Here is a 17,775-nt window from a genome sequence, read left to right as displayed (position 1 = left end):
ATATATGCATTTCATTTCTATATGTCAATGTATGATTCTTTTCTGGCAATGCACAGAAAACAACAAAACATTTTTATTTTGAAAAATAATCATTATAATTAGATTATTTTTATATTTTCTTACACCAATAACTGTTCCCTCTTGAGTAACATACATGTATAAATAAAATTTTCATCAACCTGACTGTAAGTTATTTTTAAAAAAATAATATTTTACCCTCTTGGTTTTCTTGTAATAAATAATATATAGATCTAGTGATCAAAATACATACTTTAAGTTGTAATATAATAATAAACTTTAATTCTATCAAATATTTATTTGGTATACACAGTATATTTTAATTCTGCCATCCTCTTTTCTGTGTTATTTGAAATAGAAAGGAGTTATGAGAACATAATATTATTGTTTAAAGTCAAAATAATAATTCGTTACAAAATTTAGAATGTGGTTGTGGATTATTATAAAAATAAACATTATATGTGGGTGGTTAAGAGATTACATGAAAGATAGATTATTCTTACACACATGGAAAAAAAATAAAAGAAATGAGTAAACAAATATAAAATAAGGAAAGAGGAGGAAAATAAAAAAGGTAAAAAAAAAGTTATACATTTAATATTTATGTATGGATTTGTACATTAACCATAATTTTGTAAAAATTGGATAACCTTATATTATATATTATTTTATGATAATGAATGTGGAAAGATTGACTAAATGGAGAGATAAATTACTCAAGATAGTGATAACAATGTTTGATAAAAAAAAAGAATTATTCTTTAATTTGTCTATCAAAATTTGTTATTATATATGATTAAATTAGAGAGAGATAAAGTGTGAAGTGGATGACAAGTATAATATATACCAGATGGTTGGACAGTAAACTAGTCAATATTAGTTTGCAACAAAAATTAATAAATCATTAAAAAATTATGTAAACCTGTTTTTTCTTTGTTCAACAATTTATTTTTGACAAACCCTGTGATTATTACTAAATTATTTGCAAGTAAAATACTTTATGATATTACACATTATACACTTGATAGGGTAAATGTTTATAAGATGAAAATAGGTTAAATTGTCATGAGCATATAATTGTAATGTTTGTTTTGTATAAGATCTTTAATATATATATATATATATATATATATATATATATTATGTCTTTAACTCTAATTGTTCAAGTGGTAATTAAAGGAAAAAATATATATCAAAGAGAAGAATAATGCGTTAAAAAAAGAAAAAGAAAAAAAAGTAAAAATTTACAAATACATAGAAGTTAGGTGAGAATTTTTTAATAGTTAGGTTAAATCTTTTGAAAAAAATGTATTTGACAAAGTAAAAAAACAGTAAAAGCTAAGAAAAGTCTAATTTCAATGTGATTTTATCTAACTTAACATGTTGCAACATATACACACGAGAGATGACAATTTCATTTTATATAGGGGATTTTTCATTTTAAGTGTTTTTTGTTATTATTATTATTATTTTGTAAAAGAAAATCATATAATGTAGTCTGACCTTTATTTTATTTAATGTACTAAAAAATGAATGGTCTATTAGCTAGTATTAAGAGTGACACTGGTTTAATTTTAAGTAGAATCTTATATTTAAAATTTGTTAATAAGAAAATAATATAAATAAGAGATTTCAATAGCGTAGTTAAAAAATTAGTCATCTTCATTAAAATATTTTGTAACAAAACTTTGATAGGACACTCTTATATATTTACATATATATATAGGAAAAAATAAATAGTAAGATTAAGTTTTTTTATAATTAATAAAATTTTAATTTTTGAAAAAAATATATTTTTTTCTTATGAGAGTTGGCTTGCAAGCCCGCGATTTACCTCTTATGCAAGGCGTGATAGCGAAACAAATCCGCACTTCGTGTGCGGAATGAACCAAACACAAAACGAACCTGTGCAAGGTGGGACAACCTACGTTGTCCCAACTTTTATCCATACAGAACTTTTATCCATAAAAAATACCGATTTTTAGTGGTCAACATTTTGGTTTGGCCTTTATTCTTTATTCTTACCCCACTTCGTCATTCATTTAACATTATGTCATGCAAAATTAGAAAAGAATATATCTCTTGAATATTCCCTCCCATATATAAAATAGTTATTTATTAGCTAATAATAATCTCATGGGGTAAGTTATATACCACACAACACACACATATATTCACATATATTTTATTATAATCATTCTTACTAATCATTAATTTATATAAATATAAATGTAATCATTGGTCTCAAATTTTAATTATGTTTATTATTGTTCGTTTGAGATTTTAAAAAAACTGAACTAACAATAAAAATGTAATCAAATCAACCTTATCATTTTATACTTTGAGCTAATATAATTCTTAAGATATAATAATTATATTTTCAATGATAAATTTTGAAGATACATTTTTCATCTAAATATAATAACTATCAATATAAAAAATTGAAAAAAATGAAAATTATCTATTTCAATATATATGATCAATAATATACTAAAAAACTAAAATTTATGAAAATAATAAAACTAAACTTCACAAAAATAAATAAGAGATAAAATAATATGAATCAGCATCGAACTTAAAAGAGATAAAGATATCTTATTCTAATATTCTTTCCCATTTTATACTCAAGCGGTTCAAAACATCAAAAAAAAAATAAAAAAAATATATATATATATATATATATATATATATATATATATATTTCCTGATTTACATACCGAACTTCAACAAAATATAGTTTATAACGTGGAAAAGATATTCATAAGATTAAAATAAGGATTAATAGTATGTACTTAGACCAAAATAATTTTACATTCAAATTATAATTCCCTTATTTTGTTAAGATATCCAAATATATTTATATGGTTTAGATTTTGTTAAAATTAATATTTTTTTTAATCCAACAATAAGAAGTAGGAAAAGATAAAACAGTAGAATCATGGGATGATAGAAGGATTTGTTCATGAGAAAAATCAGGAACTATTTTTTGTAATCTAAAATAAAGATCATGAACCTCTCACCAATCATTCTATAAAACCTCACCACCTCTCTTTGTTTTCCCGAACCTTCAATCTCTTTCTGCTTTGCTTCCTATACTTTTAGAATCAGAGACAAACAACATCAACAACTGTAACCATGCTTGTCTACCAGGATCTTCTTACAGGTATAATTTTTTTTTTCTCTCAATTTCAGAACTTGTTCTTTCTTTCCCTTTGCCACCCTATTGGGTTTCTTCTTTTGTGCAGTTTTGGATATCTTGGGATTTTTTTGAGATTATTCGTGTGACCCACTTTGATTATAGTTCCTCTTCTTTAGACTAATAATTCTTTGCAGGAAGGTGAGTTATTTGTGCAGGGAAGATTTTGAGATTTATATGTTGTTTCTGCCACAAAAGTGGTTTGAATAATTGAGTTTTTGTGCCACAAAGTTGCAAGTTTGGGCCTTTTTAATACTGTCTGTAACCTTAGCTTTGAGTTTTCCGTTGTTCTAAATGACAATTGCTGTATTTGTTGTGATGCAAGTGTAAATTCTGTTTTGTTTGAAAAGTGCTACACTTGTTGCATGCATCCCTAGACCCTAATGATAACGGGTTTGATGGCCTAAAGATGGTTTTGATTTTCAGATGGTGTGTTTGCTGATTAGGGATTAAGATTTTTGCTTTCCTTGCTTGAGGATTTCTTGATTTGATCATAATTTTCAATGGCTTTAACTTGTAAACTTCTGTTTGTTGATGAATTTTCAGGTGATGAGCTTCTGTCTGACTCATTCCCGTACAAGGAAATTGAGAATGGAATGCTGTGGGAAGTGGAAGGAAAGGTTTGTTGTTAATGATCTGCATAATTTGGAATCTCTGCTACTTTGCATACTTTATTTTCAATTTCTCCAAACATATGTTAAGGGAGATTGCTAAGAACACTCTCTAATCCACTTTTTCACCGAATTCTATATTTTTGAATAACTTTCAACCGAGAGAATGTACTTAAAAGAGTGTGTTCTGATGTGAATAATGTGTGTGTTTTGTCAGTGGGTTGTTCAAGGAGCAGTTAATGTAGATATTGGTGCTAACCCTTCTGCAGAAGGAGGAGAGGACGATGATGGTGTTGACGATCAAGCTGTCAAAGTGGTTGATATTGTTGACACTTTCAGGCTTCAGGTAAAAGGAGAATTTTTTATTTCTTGGTAACCATATGCTGATTTCTTCTGCAGAACAAATGGTTAAGTCATCTATTAGTTTTTGTTTTTCAGGAGCAACCATCTTATGATAAAAAGCAATTTGTGACTTTCATCAAGAGATACATAAAGTTGCTGACACCCAAATTAGAGGCAGAGAAGCAAGAGTTGTTTAAGAAACACATTGAAGGAGCAACTAAGTTCCTTCTCCCAAAGCTGAAAGACCTTCAATTGTATGTGGTTCATCTTCTTTGGTTTTATTCTGTTGGATTTGCTTGTTAACCCTCATTACATTGTTTTTTTCTTTATGCATAAATGGTTTCTTACTGTGATGAATGTGGCAGTTTTGTGGGTGAGAGTATGCATGACGATGGAAGCCTTGTCTTTGCTTACTACAAAGAAGGAGCCACTAATCCAACCTTTATCTACTTTGCCTACGGTTTGAAGGAAATCAAGTGCTGAATACGTGCAATACTGTCTTTATGTTTTGAATTTTCTAGTTTTGGTTATGTTATGAGAGAGCTTTATCTGTATCCCTTTTTTTTTATTTTGGTTGTTACGAGAGGAACATGTGTTCTAGTTATGACTCATTGTTCTATTTGTCATTTTCTATTCTAGATTTAAACTTATTATTGTTAATTAATATTATAGTGAAACCTATCTAGTTATAGTGCTTGTAATTTTTCTTATTTTAAGATTTATTTATTCAAGCATTCATTAATAGATAAATACCATTCAAGTTTTTAATAAAAAAAAAGGTAAAAGTTTTACGTGTTAACTTTATATTTGAATTGAATGTAAGTCTTACAAACATGAACATCCTTAGATATCGTAGATTTCGTTAATTAATAGTATATGTAAGGTAAACTTGTCTGGTTATTCTTAGTTAATTTTTTTTTTGTTGATTACATTTTTTCATCAACAAAACTAAAACTTAAGACCTTACATAAAAAAGATAGAGCCTAATACCGATTGAACCAACTATATGTTGATACCTTTTTAACTTTTATAACAATTATTTTCTTGCTTAATTATTATTTGTTCCTAATTTAAAATAAAAGTAATAAACAGTAACAAAAAGATATATATATATATTTATATATATACCAATTTAAGATATATAACAAAAAGACTCAGATTTTGGTTAAATTTTTTTCTATTAACTCCTTTGCTCCTCATTACATACAACTTCGATTATATGTAAAACACTATCGCACGTTTTTTAAAAACAAGCAACCACAAGTAAAAAAATATGATAAGTTAGTATTTTTAAAACCTTTCAAATGAAACTTTAAATTTAAAAGAATTTATTAAAGATACTACCCAATCAAATATCTATAATTATTTCATATTTCATATCATTCATGTTAAAAATCCAATCAAATATCTATAATTATTTCATATTTCATATCATTCTTTTTAAAAATTCAATCAAATATCTATAAAAAAAAATTCATCTTCATATGAAGTAAATTTATGACCAAATTCCGCATACAAATTCATATTTCATCTATAGATTCCAAGATACTGAGTCAAAATTGTCATTTTCCATAGAACATCACAAATCAATACTCTTCTAATATCTGAACACGGTATTTTCTTCTTTCATGAAAAAATATAATGTCTTCATCACATCATATTTTATATCACAATGACATCAAAGTTTAGAATTTTAAACATTCTAAAAGTCTCAAAAGAAAAACACATAATTATATAACTAATTGTTATTAATTACTTATAGAAATAAAAAATTAACTTACAAAACACCTACTTGCTCGATCGCTAGAAAACAACCTGAATCGATTGATGTATAAAATGATAAGTCCAAAGGATGAACTAATTTTTTTGATTATATACAGTTTCACAAGTCTTGTTTGTTTACCATAACAAATATCATACTAGCCTGATGAACAAGATTTTAGACATTGGCAAACAGATCAAATTTGTATTACTACTAGCAAATTGACGATCAGATTGTATTTTTAAAAGATCCGATGATTATAGAATGCTGTAGGTTATATCATACGGTTACAGATTGACAAAAGAATAAGAAAAGGATAATAAATGTAAAACATCCACATAGATCGTTGTAAACTGAAAAAAAAAAAAAAAAAAGCTTGCTCCACTGTGTAGCCTACGCATAATAATTCAGGCTTGCTTTCTTCTTTGCTTGGACTTGAATAATACCTTCATTAAAGTCCTCATGGTTGACCTACGTTTGAAACAAACAAATTTCAAGAACATTCCAACACCAGGTAAAATATATAAAAACAAAACTATAACCTGGTCAGCAGCTTTGGCACTGAATTGAACCAGAAAGGCAAAAAAATATAAAGAGATTGGCAATAATTATGATAATAGATATCTGAATCGCTCCAACTTGGGGTTCAATGGAGAGGATTATGTTGGTGTTCATAAGAAAAGCTCATAACAACAATGCCAACCAGTACTATCGCCCAGACTAATAACGGTGTTAATTTTCTTTCAAACATTGATGTTCATGTTATTTAAGTTAAGCCTATCTGGAAGAAGACAAACCTCAGTTGCATCACGGCGTAGAGCCAACATGCCAGCCTCAACACAGACAGCCTTCAGTTGTGCTCCATTGAAATCATCTGTGGACCGTGCGAGTTCTTCAAAGTTGACATCCGGGTGAACATTCATCTTCCTTGAATGGATCTAAAATATCAAAGTAAGAGCAGTTAGTAATCGTTTTGTTCAAAAAACATGTCAGTCAGCAGATAAAGTCTGAAGACATAAAACCTGGAGAATACGAGCTCTTGCTTCTTCACTTGGGTGTGGAAACTCAATTTTACGATCCAATCGACCAGAACGCATGAGGGCCGGATCAAGAATATCTGCACGGTTTGTTGCGGCTATCACCTGCAATTTACATGAATATATGAAAATGGAACTTCAACCTATTGCCTAACTGAACAAAAAATCCACCAAATTAGGTGCCAACAACTAAATATAGCCACGGTTTAAGTTGTTATAAATGGAAGTTATAGAATTATGGAACCAGCCCCAAAACATTGGATTTAAAAAGTATATGTACTTTTACTCTCTACCTGAAGACAACAAGCATACTTTGATGAAATCAATCAGAAAAAAATAGATAACAAGAATTATAGGCAAACCTTAATCCTGTCATCACTGCTAAAACCATCCAGCTGATTAAGTAACTCTAACATTGTCCGTTGTACCTCTCTGTCTCCACTTACTTCACTGCAATCAGCCACAAGATATATCAAGGTTGCTGAGCCACTAGACTTTAACTGAGTAACACACTCTCTCTACCTCAAAAGTGAGAGGGGGTAGTCAGTCAATTGCAAATATAAATCTAAATATTGCAGGTTAATACCTATCAAAACGCTTTGTACCAATTGCATCAATTTCATCTATAAATATAATGCATGGTGACTTCTCTTTTGCTAGTTGAAAGGCATCACGGACAAGTTTTGCTCCATCTCCTATGAACATCTGCAAATTATTCCTTGTTATAGATCATTCTAATAAAGAACTCATCAATACAAATGAATACAAACAACAAAGGTAGCAGTGTTCAAGTGAGATAGAGGCAACGAATCTTGTGTAATTAGATGTGTCGGATGAACGGACTATTTAACGCAAGTTAAGGTAGTACCCCAAACATTAAAACATAAGCCAATAATTAGTATGAAATCCTTGTAAAATCATGAGTATCGGTGAAATACATCACAGGAAGAATTCATCCAAAAGAAACTGATGAATAATGATCAATGGGATAATGTGCTGATTATTCACATATTAGAAAAATAAAAGAAAAAGTTACAAACACGTAAAAAATGGAATAATTAGTTGGTTTAAACAGAATTATTCATGGATAAAGATATATAATGGAGAAGACTGCAAAATTAATAGATATAGATTGTCATACCTGGACCAGTTGAGGACCTGCCAATTTCAGAAAAGTGGCATTTGTCTGTGCTGCACAGGCACGGGCCATTAATGTTTTCCCAGTCCCTGGAGGTCCATATAACAGCACTCCCTTGGGAGGACGAACTCCTAACTTTTGAAACCGCTCCTTGTGGGTCATGGGCAAAACAATGGCTTCGACTAATTCTTGAATCTGTTGAGGAAGACCAATTTATTGAATGACCTGAGATTGCATTATCTAACACCAAAAAAACAGGATTCAATATATTAAGGCAATACTCAATGCTCACCTGCTTTTCTAATCCACCAATGTCATTGTAATCTTCTGTGGGCTTTTCATCGACTTCCATGGCCTTAACTCTAGAATCATACTCAGAAGGCAGGGTATCCAAGATTAAGTAACTATCCTTGTTAACACCAACAAGATCACCGGGTTTTAATTTGTCAGGGTCAACAAGCCCAACAACAGGAAGAAAGATTGTCTGCCGTCAAAAGAAAACATTATTAAGCTCAACATTACAGAAAGTGTACCAATATCTTTTCTCACTAAAAGCACAAGAAAAAATAACCATAACAAAACCAACTATCTCAAAATTTGAAACAGTAACAGCAGATATTGAAATTTGAATATGGATAGTATCCTTTGCCAAGAATATGAAAATATTCATCCATTTCACCTGTCGAGTAGAAGTCTTTAGCACAACACACTTCCCCTTTCTTTGCGAGTCAAGATCAATATTAGCACCATCTTCTTCAGCTTCATCTTCTGGGTTCATTTCCAATATCTAGATGCAAAACAATTACAACATAATAACGCAACAAGAATTTGAAAAAAATCAATAAACAACTTCCACCCGATTCCACAATATTCGGAATTCGAACTCCAGGAATCCCCAATACAACATCCAAAATAGATAAACAAAGAACATAGCTAGCTACCTCAACAATGTTGCCAACGAGGTAGGGCAACTGTTTATTGAGTTTAATCTTTTCCTGATTCTCCTTGATCTTATCCTTGTAAGATTCCAATTCGAGATTCGTCCTCTGCAACTCTTCCTTCAGCCACGGCAAAAAAGAAAATCAATTAAAACCAGAAACCCTAGCGCCAAGAAGATGAACACGAACAGGCAAACAAATAGCGTAATCGATAGGGTTAGGGTTACAGAAGAAGATAATGCAAAACGGAAAGAAAAGGTTGTACCTTGAGAATGCGAATCTCGTTGTCGAGAAGACGTGAAGCTCTGACGATGTCGTCGGTGGTCATATTCGCCAACTGATCATCTTCGAAGGTCGCATCCTCTACCATCGCGCTCGCCATGTCAATTGCGTCTTTCAGATCAACCTAATGTCAGACCAATCGATTCCACACTAACACTCACAATTTGGGGAAAGATGAAAGAGAGAACCAACCACAACTACGATACTAAAAGTGTTTCCAACAAAGAAGACGCCCTGCTTTTATTTATAGGGTTATAAATAAATACGAATTAACATAACTAATTTATAGAATTAAAAGATATCAATTTAAATTTAAAGTATACGTGTGTGTGAATAAGTTATATTATTTATAAAATTGAAAAATAATATTATTAAAATTGGTGAAAATTCAACTATGGTATATTTTACGTATTCTGTACTATGTAAAATAAAAAAATATTATTCATAAATAATTATGAATATATATATATATATATATAGCATGCCGAGGCGGTGGAATAGATTTTCTCTATTCTTGAATCTTATTGGAAGGTGAAAGAAAAAACTAAGAATATAAAAAATTGTTATAAAAATGATGGTTCATATTAATGTTTTTAATTTTAAAAAAAAAATTACAAAAAATAATAATTGTGCTATTTAATTTATTTTCCCAACATTTATTAAGAATAAATCAGTATTTAATTTTAAAAAATAAAATACTGAATTAACATGATGCTAATAAAAAATTCAAAAATAAATTTGTTAGTATTGAAATGATTTAGAAATTTAACATTTTATATATATATATATATATATATATATATATCAACTTTAAAACAGGTCAATAGGAAAATTTAAATGCTATGGATTTTATGTATTTTTAAAATTAAATAATTTAACTACAAAAAATTTCAATAGGACAAATTTGCTGTTATTTCATTTAATGAGATCCGTTAAAATATTAACAATAGCAACAACATCTTGTTATTCAATTAGGATTCGATTTATTTTGGTATTACTTATTAAAAATAAATCAAATTTTAATTTTTGAAAATGAAATAATTAAATAAATTTGAAAAGAATTAAATTAAAATAAATGGCCAATCTCTCCTTTATATATGCAATTTTCACTAGTTTTTTCATTTTTTTATTATCAAACACACAGTAATACTTATTCCACATAATGGACCATCATCTTTTCACTAAGTAGCCATCATGACTTTCAAAAATGTAAATATACTTTGTCTTTCTATTTCATGTGCTAAGTATTTTTTTAAAGATAAATATGAGTATAAAATACACAGATTTTCAATTTCAATTAATCTATTTTCACTGTAATTTAATATAAAAAAGGATGATGCAATATTTTTTTCTTTTATGGAAAACCTTTTTCGTCTATAATCACGGTTCACAAGTTATATTTTTATAATTTTTTCTCTTCCTCGTACTTTTTTTGCAATTTTTAATATTTATATATTTAAATTTTTAATATTTATACTTTTGTTTCAATTAATCCAAACCTTTTATGGAAATGAGGATATTTTTAATGAATTGTCTATGGCGAAAAGTAGAAAAGTCAATAGTAAAACTAAGAATTAAATAAGAAATGAATAAATAATTAAATAGTAAAATATTGTAGCAAAGTCCATTACATAAGTTCAAACACGGGTAGTTTTCATAAATATTAGGTACAAAGAAAAAAAGTCCAATTAGGTCTTAAGCCCAATAAAGGAATACTATAAATAGGTGATCAATCCAAAAGATAAGTAGAGTGAATTTTATCTGATATTTAACTAAAATCGATTATGACTTTATAATTGGAGTCCTTTGCAAGTACATACACCTACCTGAGAGCCAAAACCGAGACCAGAGACCGAGAGTCCCAATTGACCCAACTTAGTGAGTGAGAGTCCATAACTTGTGTCCAAAGGCAAGCCCAAATCAGTGAATAGTGCAGCCGAAAACCCAAACCCGAGATAGAAGATCGAAAAGCTTACAAGTCCAGAAAAAAATAAGTTTGTTTCTAGGTCCTGTAAGAACAAATTTACTTCTAGTTGACAATAAAAAATATAGAAGCTCTCATGGTTCTTTTATTTATTCTCTTCATTAACATAAATATTAATTTTAATAAATTTAACACATGTAAGTAATAATTCTTAAAAATCAATAAAATTTATCTATTTCAGATAGATAATGTTTATAATTTTTTAATATGTTGTAGAGTTTGAAATTTTTTTTTTTAAATTATAGATTAAAAACTTTTTAAATATAGTTGTATTGTCCATGAAAAAGTCATTAATGATATTGGAAAGGCTTAGCCGAAAAGGTCGAGAGATCGAGAAGTCGTTATCGCACAAAAATCAAACGTAATTAGAAAAATATAAAAGAATAAAATAGTATTGATATTGTACCAACGTCCAATTGTTAAACCTAAAATATTATAAAACACAATAAAAAGTAGTATAAATAGGTGACTTGATTAATAGGTAAGTAAAGTGTTTTTTAGTGAGATCACAACTTAATCTAATTGATTATGATTTTATCATCGAAGCACCTTGCAGGCACATCCACCTATCCGAGATTGCCCAAGTCAACCTGTCCGAGAGAGCCTAAGCCAACCTATCCGAGAGAGCCCACGCCAACCTGTCAGAGAGAGCCAAAAACCCATTTGATCAAGATATTCACTAGAAGAAACCGAAAGGTTGTGAGGAGGAGAAGACAAGAGAATTTATTGTACTTTGTGTTAAGTCCTGTAAGAACATTTTTGCGCCCACTGTGGGGCTCGAAGTAATTTAACTGAAGTCAAAAAATGACAAGCAGAAAGAGAGGTCAAGTAGGAGGAATGGAGAATAATCCAGATGTTGTATCAATGCCTATGCTTATGAAGCTACAGAGGGAGTTCAAAACTTTAAAAAAAATGAATGAAGAAGAGATGAGTATGTTGAGGGCCAAAAATGCCTATATCAAACAAAAATTAAATGAAGAATCGGTTCTTAATATAACTTCTTTAGAAACTATTGAACCGAGAAGACGTATCCATCAAAATATTGAAGCAAGTTTTGAAAGAACCCAAAGAAGGCGACAAGAAAGATCAAGCACGTTTTTTGGGACATCTATAAGAAAGCAGTCGTTCTCATAAGAAATTGTGGAAACCTCATTGCCCGATAACTAAAAGAATCCGACAATGGATACGTATGATGGAAGCACAAATCCTGATATACACAACATAAATTATTTTGTATACATGGAATAATGTCATCCTTTGTCGAGTATTTCCAACAACATTGAAACCGGCGGTGTTAAGTTGGTTTACACGTTTTTCATAATTATCCATTGATTGTTTTCATACACTTGTTGAGAAGTTCGGAGCATAGTTCACTACAAGTCGTCGACATCATTTCACCTCAATTGCTTTAGTCAATATAAGGCAAGAAAAAGAATAATCACTTAGACTGTTCATGGAACTCTTTGGAAAAGTTGCATTGAGTATATGAAATTTAAGTCCCAAAGTAACAATGCATCACATGATCACTGTGCTAAGGCCAGGACCACGCCCATAGCCTTTGTAAAATGCTAATTGTTAATTTGGATGAGTTGAGACAACAATATGTAAAGTTTATGCAAATGGAGGAGTTAAGGGATTTTAGAAATTAAATAAAAGGAGATGGTGTAGTTGAAAAGAAACAAAATGAAAGAGAGGGAGGTCAACAATATAGAAGAATGAGAGAAGTGCCTTGTGGACCGAAATTCCCACAATACACACCATTAAGCACCAATAGAGCCTGGATACTGCAAGAGGCCTTAACGACACAAATAATACTTACACCAAGAAAGACTCGAACACCATAACGAGTTGATCAAAGTAAGCATTTCCAGTACCACATGAATCATGGTCATCATACAAAAGAATGTGTAGCACTGAAAGACCGAATATAGGAATTGTTCCAAGTTGAGCAGTTAAAACGTTTCATAAGAGATGAAGGGATACCGAGAAAAGGAAGAAGCCCAGAACAAAAGAGAGGAGGTATGGGAAAAGAAGGGAAGAAAGATATGATAAAATAGATGAAAGGGTGGAAAGAAGAGAAGAAAGCCATAAAACTTGTCAAAGTCCTCGGAGAAGAAGAAGCGAGAACAAATAAGCACATGAGAATTACTCGAATAGGGTATTCAGTCTCTCGGAAAAGAAGCATGCCGCCAATTACGTTTATTGACAAAGACTTTCAAACAATTCATCCATATCAGGATGATCCCATGGTGATCATTGTATAAATAACAGAATCTGCAATTATGAAAACGTTAGTAGATCGATGAAGTTTTGTTGACATCTTGTATTGGGAGACTTTTTAGAAATTAAGGTTGAAAAAAGAAGATATTATGCCACACCGAGAACAAATAATCGAGTTCTCGAGTGAAATGGTGGATACAAATGGGTACATAGATTTAAGAACTACATTTGGAATGGGAAAAGTGACAAAGACAATCAAGATCAGATATCTGGTTGTGGAGGCAAACATTTTATAATATTCTTTTGGGGAGACCCTCGTTGAATAAGTTAAGAGCTATAGTGTCAACACCACACTTAGCTATGAAATTCCCAACAAAAAAAAGGAAATATTGCAACTATATATGAGCAACAAGAGAATGCTATCTTGCAAAACAAGAGGTCGAGAAGATGAAAGAGCTTTAATAACAATGGTTGATTCAGATCCCATAATGAATAATAAAGAAAGAATAAAACCGAAAGAAGAAACAAAAATGATTCAACTGGGTGAATGAAGATTTGATGAAATAGTTGACCAAGATTTTGAAAAAAAAAATAAAGATTTGTTTACATGGAATGTTACAAATATATTGGGAATAAAGCCCAATACAAAATAGCATAAATAGATGACTTTGATTAGCAGGTAAGTAAAGTGTTTTTTTATAAAGATTACAACTTAATCTAATTGATTTTAACTTTATCATCGGAACATTTTGGAGGTACATCGACCTATCCGAGAAAGTCCAAATCAATTTGTTTGAGAAAACTCAAACCAACTTACATTATTAAGTAATTAAATCAAAATTAAAAAAAATATTAATTAATAAATAACAAAAAAAAGCAATATTGAATTTATACTGCGATTCAATTAAATAATTCTAAGTTTCACCTAGGTGACATACTTAAATTACTTGAAAGTAACATTTTAAAATATTGAAAAAAAATATATAATTGATGTTAGCAAATTTAAAGTTATTTAATTTTATAAAAAGATTATATTAGAAACTATTTATTATAAACAAAAATAAAATAATCCTATTTTAATGAAATATTTACTAGTCAGATTTAAATCATATAGTTTTTTAATCCTTATTTTTCATATAGGTATTACATCGAGGTTAGTACTTTAAATAAATTTAAATAATATAAAAATTTAAAAATAATACGTGCCTGAATAATATATATATATATATATTTTTATTTAATATAATTATATTTAACCTGTTACTATATATTTTAAAATTGATAGTTTATTTACGTACATATATTTTTAAAGTTAAAAATGTTTAATTTAAAATAACCTATGGAAAAACATAGGTTTAAAATCTAGTATATGAGAGTGACTTTTTATTTCTACAACACCAATGGGTAATTGATCCTTTTGTTACTCAAATATGAGGTACAATAAATTTAATTTATTGAAGAAATGAATTTTTTTATTTAGTTCTTCAGTGTATACAAAAATTAAATTGATTCCTAAATATTATAATATGATGAGAAAATGATCTCTCGTATAATTTAATTGGTCCTTAAAATTACATTTTTTATGAAAAATAGTTTATATTCAAAGACCAAGTCATATTTTTTGTTCTTTAAAAAAAGCATAAAATTTTATTCTTATATTTTAAAGTATTTAAATTGATCATGTTTAAAAAAAAAGTAAATTAAGAATTTGGTGTAACAGTTCGTACTAATAAAGCTGTATACATACATTAAACGTTTGATTTCACTAGTTTGCATATATACATACAAAAGTCAGTCATAATATATCTAACACATAGTTTAAATAACCAAATATATTTATTTAAATAAAACAAAGCTTATAAGATATTTTCGAAAAATGACCAAAACAATCAAAATATAAATTGCTAAATGAATCAGTTGAGAGAATAAAAACTTCAAGATGTAAAACATTAAAAATACTCACAGATAGGATTAAATTAAAGAATTAACAGTGATAAGATTTTAGAGTAAAATATTATTTTAATATCCTATAATAATTATTTATAAACAAGGTTATTATTTTAATGTGAGTTTCATGAGTCACTTAAAATTAAAGAGTTAAACAATTTTGTTTAATTTTTTGCAACTTACTATATAAAATCTGTTTCAAAAAGGTGTTTATTAAAATGTATTTGGTTATAAATAATTTAGTGGTTAATTTAAACAAAAATCCATTGTCGTCCAGCGGTTAGGATATCTGGCTTTCACCCAGGAGACCCGGGTTCGATTCCCGGCAATGGAAACTTTTTTATCACTGTTTTTTATTATCCACGAAATATTGTTTTAGATAAAAATTACATTTTTTTATTCTCTATTCATATGTTAATTTTTATTTTTTTAAATGTAAGTTGTTATGTATGTTCTTATCTTGTTAAAAAATAGTTTACACTCTAAATCTATTAACATTAATACGCAACCGTAAATTGAAAATTCATTCAATATACATTTATATTTATAAACATAGCACACATGAAATTTAAATAATTTTTAGGTTATGGATTTTTGTTTTAAATTTCCAGTTTTTTGAAGAATCAAATTCCACTTGAAATTCATTTAAGTTTAAAAACTAATAATAAATATAATACTCATAATCTTTAATTATGAATCATTTTAATTTTAAAAATACATTAAATAAAGTAATAATTTTTTACTTATTTAATATGAAAAATAATACAAAAACACATTATGTAAATTATATTAAAAATAACTAAATTTCACACCTTCCAATAAACGATAGATAATGGGTCACCAATCTCCAAGTGTTTGCTACGGACAATAGTTTGAATTTTGAAAAATTAGTTCTTATGAATTAATTGTCGAGTAAAAAACTAATTTAGAAGATATTTACCACCCTAAGTATGTAATAAATATACATCATCAGAGTTGTAAAACTCTAAAATTTATATAAACTTTATGTAGACTTCAATTAATAACTAGTAAATTTTTTACTAGTATTAAAACAATACTAGAGGGATGCCTCTATACTTTTACAGAAAATAATAATAAATACATAAAATAATTGATGGTTTATAATATATTGTATTGTTGAAAAAAGGTTAAATTTTTTTAAGGTGGTGTATTGTTAATGCATGCACATTGTAAAAACATTTTTAAAAAGTTATATTTTCCTAATTTAAATGTTAAGAAAATGTTATGTTTATGTAGACCTATCAATGAAGAGCAAAACTATAATTGAATTCAAACTCCGTGACTTACTTAAATTATTTTTTATAAGATGAATTTGCATAAATTTATATATAAAAAAGAGTTGCATAGAACGACATGATAGAAATAAAATTATAAAGTTTAAGAGTTTCTAAGAGGAAAAAGATGAATTTATTATAGTAGTTACGTGATACAAAATAAACAAAAGAGGAACTAAAATCCATTCACTACATTAATGTCAGGTCCTTGTCCCATTCCTTTAGGGTATCAACATTATTAGTCTATTCCCATCTCTTGGCCAAGCTAAAGACTCTGGGAACAGTATTTCAATAATGGTTTTATCATAGCCACACATGTTTGAGAACATTGATGAAGAAGACAAGTTACACTGTCATTGGTCTCAAACATTTTAGCCCTTGTTGAATCCATATATAAAACGGTCTCTTCATCATATTAGCAAGTGCCTCCTAAAATAGTAATTGGAAAAGAGTTCAAATAACAAAATCACAAGATTCTACCCGAATTTGCTAAATAAATTTAATATTTATGCATAGTACTCACATTTCCAATTTGTGTGCCTAACCCTTTAATAATATTGTCCCCTTTTATCAACTCGAGGGAGAAAAAGAAAATGAAGCACAAATGGATGTTTCAAAATTCAAAGATGTTTACATTGAGTTAATCAGATATCATGGATACATTTTTAAGGTTAATTTGTAATCACATTTTAGAAAGATTTAGTATTTAGTAAATACTAAATCATGTACATTTCTTTATTGAGATATTGAGGAAAACATTATCAACATTGAGTTGGTATAAATTCTAATTTCGAATAACAACAAGAGTTAATGACAATGTAATAATTGTGTGATTAATCCATGATAGAATCATAGTATTATACCTTTCTTAAACTTCATACAAAGGATCTCCACGTTTTGGAACTTCAAAGGCTACCAACTACGAACTTCAATTTATTCTTGGATAAAAGAGCACATCTCATGTTTCTACTAAAAGAATGGTCATCTGTCTCATTGAGTTAAAGA

The 17,775-nt window shown here is 28.6% G+C and overlaps 2 protein-coding genes and 1 non-coding gene across 3 annotated transcripts; 2 read left to right on the top strand and 1 right to left on the bottom strand.

Annotated features, from left to right (window-relative positions):
- The first annotated feature begins 2,907 nt into the window (after nucleotides 1-2,907).
- LOC137830039 (translationally-controlled tumor protein homolog) lies at nucleotides 2,908-4,868 on the top strand. The gene is made up of 5 exons (XM_068637131.1): nucleotides 2,908-3,181; nucleotides 3,761-3,834; nucleotides 4,043-4,171; nucleotides 4,264-4,421; nucleotides 4,533-4,868. Exons 1-5 carry the CDS (start codon nucleotides 3,154-3,156, stop codon nucleotides 4,648-4,650), a joined length of 507 nt encoding a protein of 168 aa, XP_068493232.1. The 5' UTR covers nucleotides 2,908-3,153; the 3' UTR covers nucleotides 4,651-4,868.
- Nucleotides 4,869-6,104: 1,236 nt separating this feature from the next.
- Nucleotides 6,105-9,770, bottom strand: LOC137830031 (26S proteasome regulatory subunit 6A homolog). The gene is made up of 10 exons (XM_068637115.1): nucleotides 9,308-9,770; nucleotides 9,046-9,162; nucleotides 8,784-8,891; nucleotides 8,397-8,588; nucleotides 8,108-8,299; nucleotides 7,553-7,671; nucleotides 7,329-7,416; nucleotides 6,952-7,071; nucleotides 6,727-6,867; nucleotides 6,105-6,400 (listed from the first exon to the last, which is right to left on the bottom strand). Exons 1-10 carry the CDS (start codon nucleotides 9,422-9,424, stop codon nucleotides 6,323-6,325), a joined length of 1,272 nt encoding a protein of 423 aa, XP_068493216.1. The 5' UTR covers nucleotides 9,425-9,770; the 3' UTR covers nucleotides 6,105-6,322.
- Nucleotides 9,771-15,737: 5,967 nt separating this feature from the next.
- TRNAE-UUC (transfer RNA glutamic acid (anticodon UUC)) lies at nucleotides 15,738-15,809 on the top strand. Its single transcript has one exon. It is a non-coding gene; the product is annotated as a tRNA-Glu (tRNA).
- Nucleotides 15,810-17,775: the final 1,966 nt, after the last annotated feature.

Source organism: Phaseolus vulgaris, chromosome 7 (genome assembly GCF_000499845.2).
Source record: "Phaseolus vulgaris cultivar G19833 chromosome 7, P. vulgaris v2.0, whole genome shotgun sequence".
Lineage (NCBI taxonomy): Eukaryota > Viridiplantae > Streptophyta > Magnoliopsida > Fabales > Fabaceae > Phaseolus > Phaseolus vulgaris.
This window is presented reverse-complemented; position numbering and strand designations above follow the sequence as displayed.

Excerpts from the sequence above, each read along its gene's own strand:
- LOC137830039 (XM_068637131.1), top strand. The coding sequence starts at position 3,154 with ATGCTTGTCTACCAGGATCTTCTTACAG. Across the intron at positions 4,172-4,263 it reads TTGACACTTTCAGGCTTCAG|GAGCAACCATCTTATGATAA; the intron begins GTAAAAGGAGAA and ends TTTGTTTTTCAG. Across the intron at positions 4,422-4,532 it reads AAGCTGAAAGACCTTCAATT|TTTTGTGGGTGAGAGTATGC; the intron begins GTATGTGGTTCA and ends TGAATGTGGCAG.
- LOC137830031 (XM_068637115.1), bottom strand. The coding sequence starts at position 9,424 with ATGGCGAGCGCGATGGTAGAGGATGCGACCTTCGAAGATGATCAGTTG. Across the intron at positions 8,589-8,783 it reads TAAAGACTTCTACTCGACAG|ACAATCTTTCTTCCTGTTGT; the intron begins GTGAAATGGATG and ends TTTTGACGGCAG. Across the intron at positions 6,868-6,951 it reads CAAGAGCTCGTATTCTCCAG|ATCCATTCAAGGAAGATGAA; the intron begins GTTTTATGTCTT and ends TTGATATTTTAG.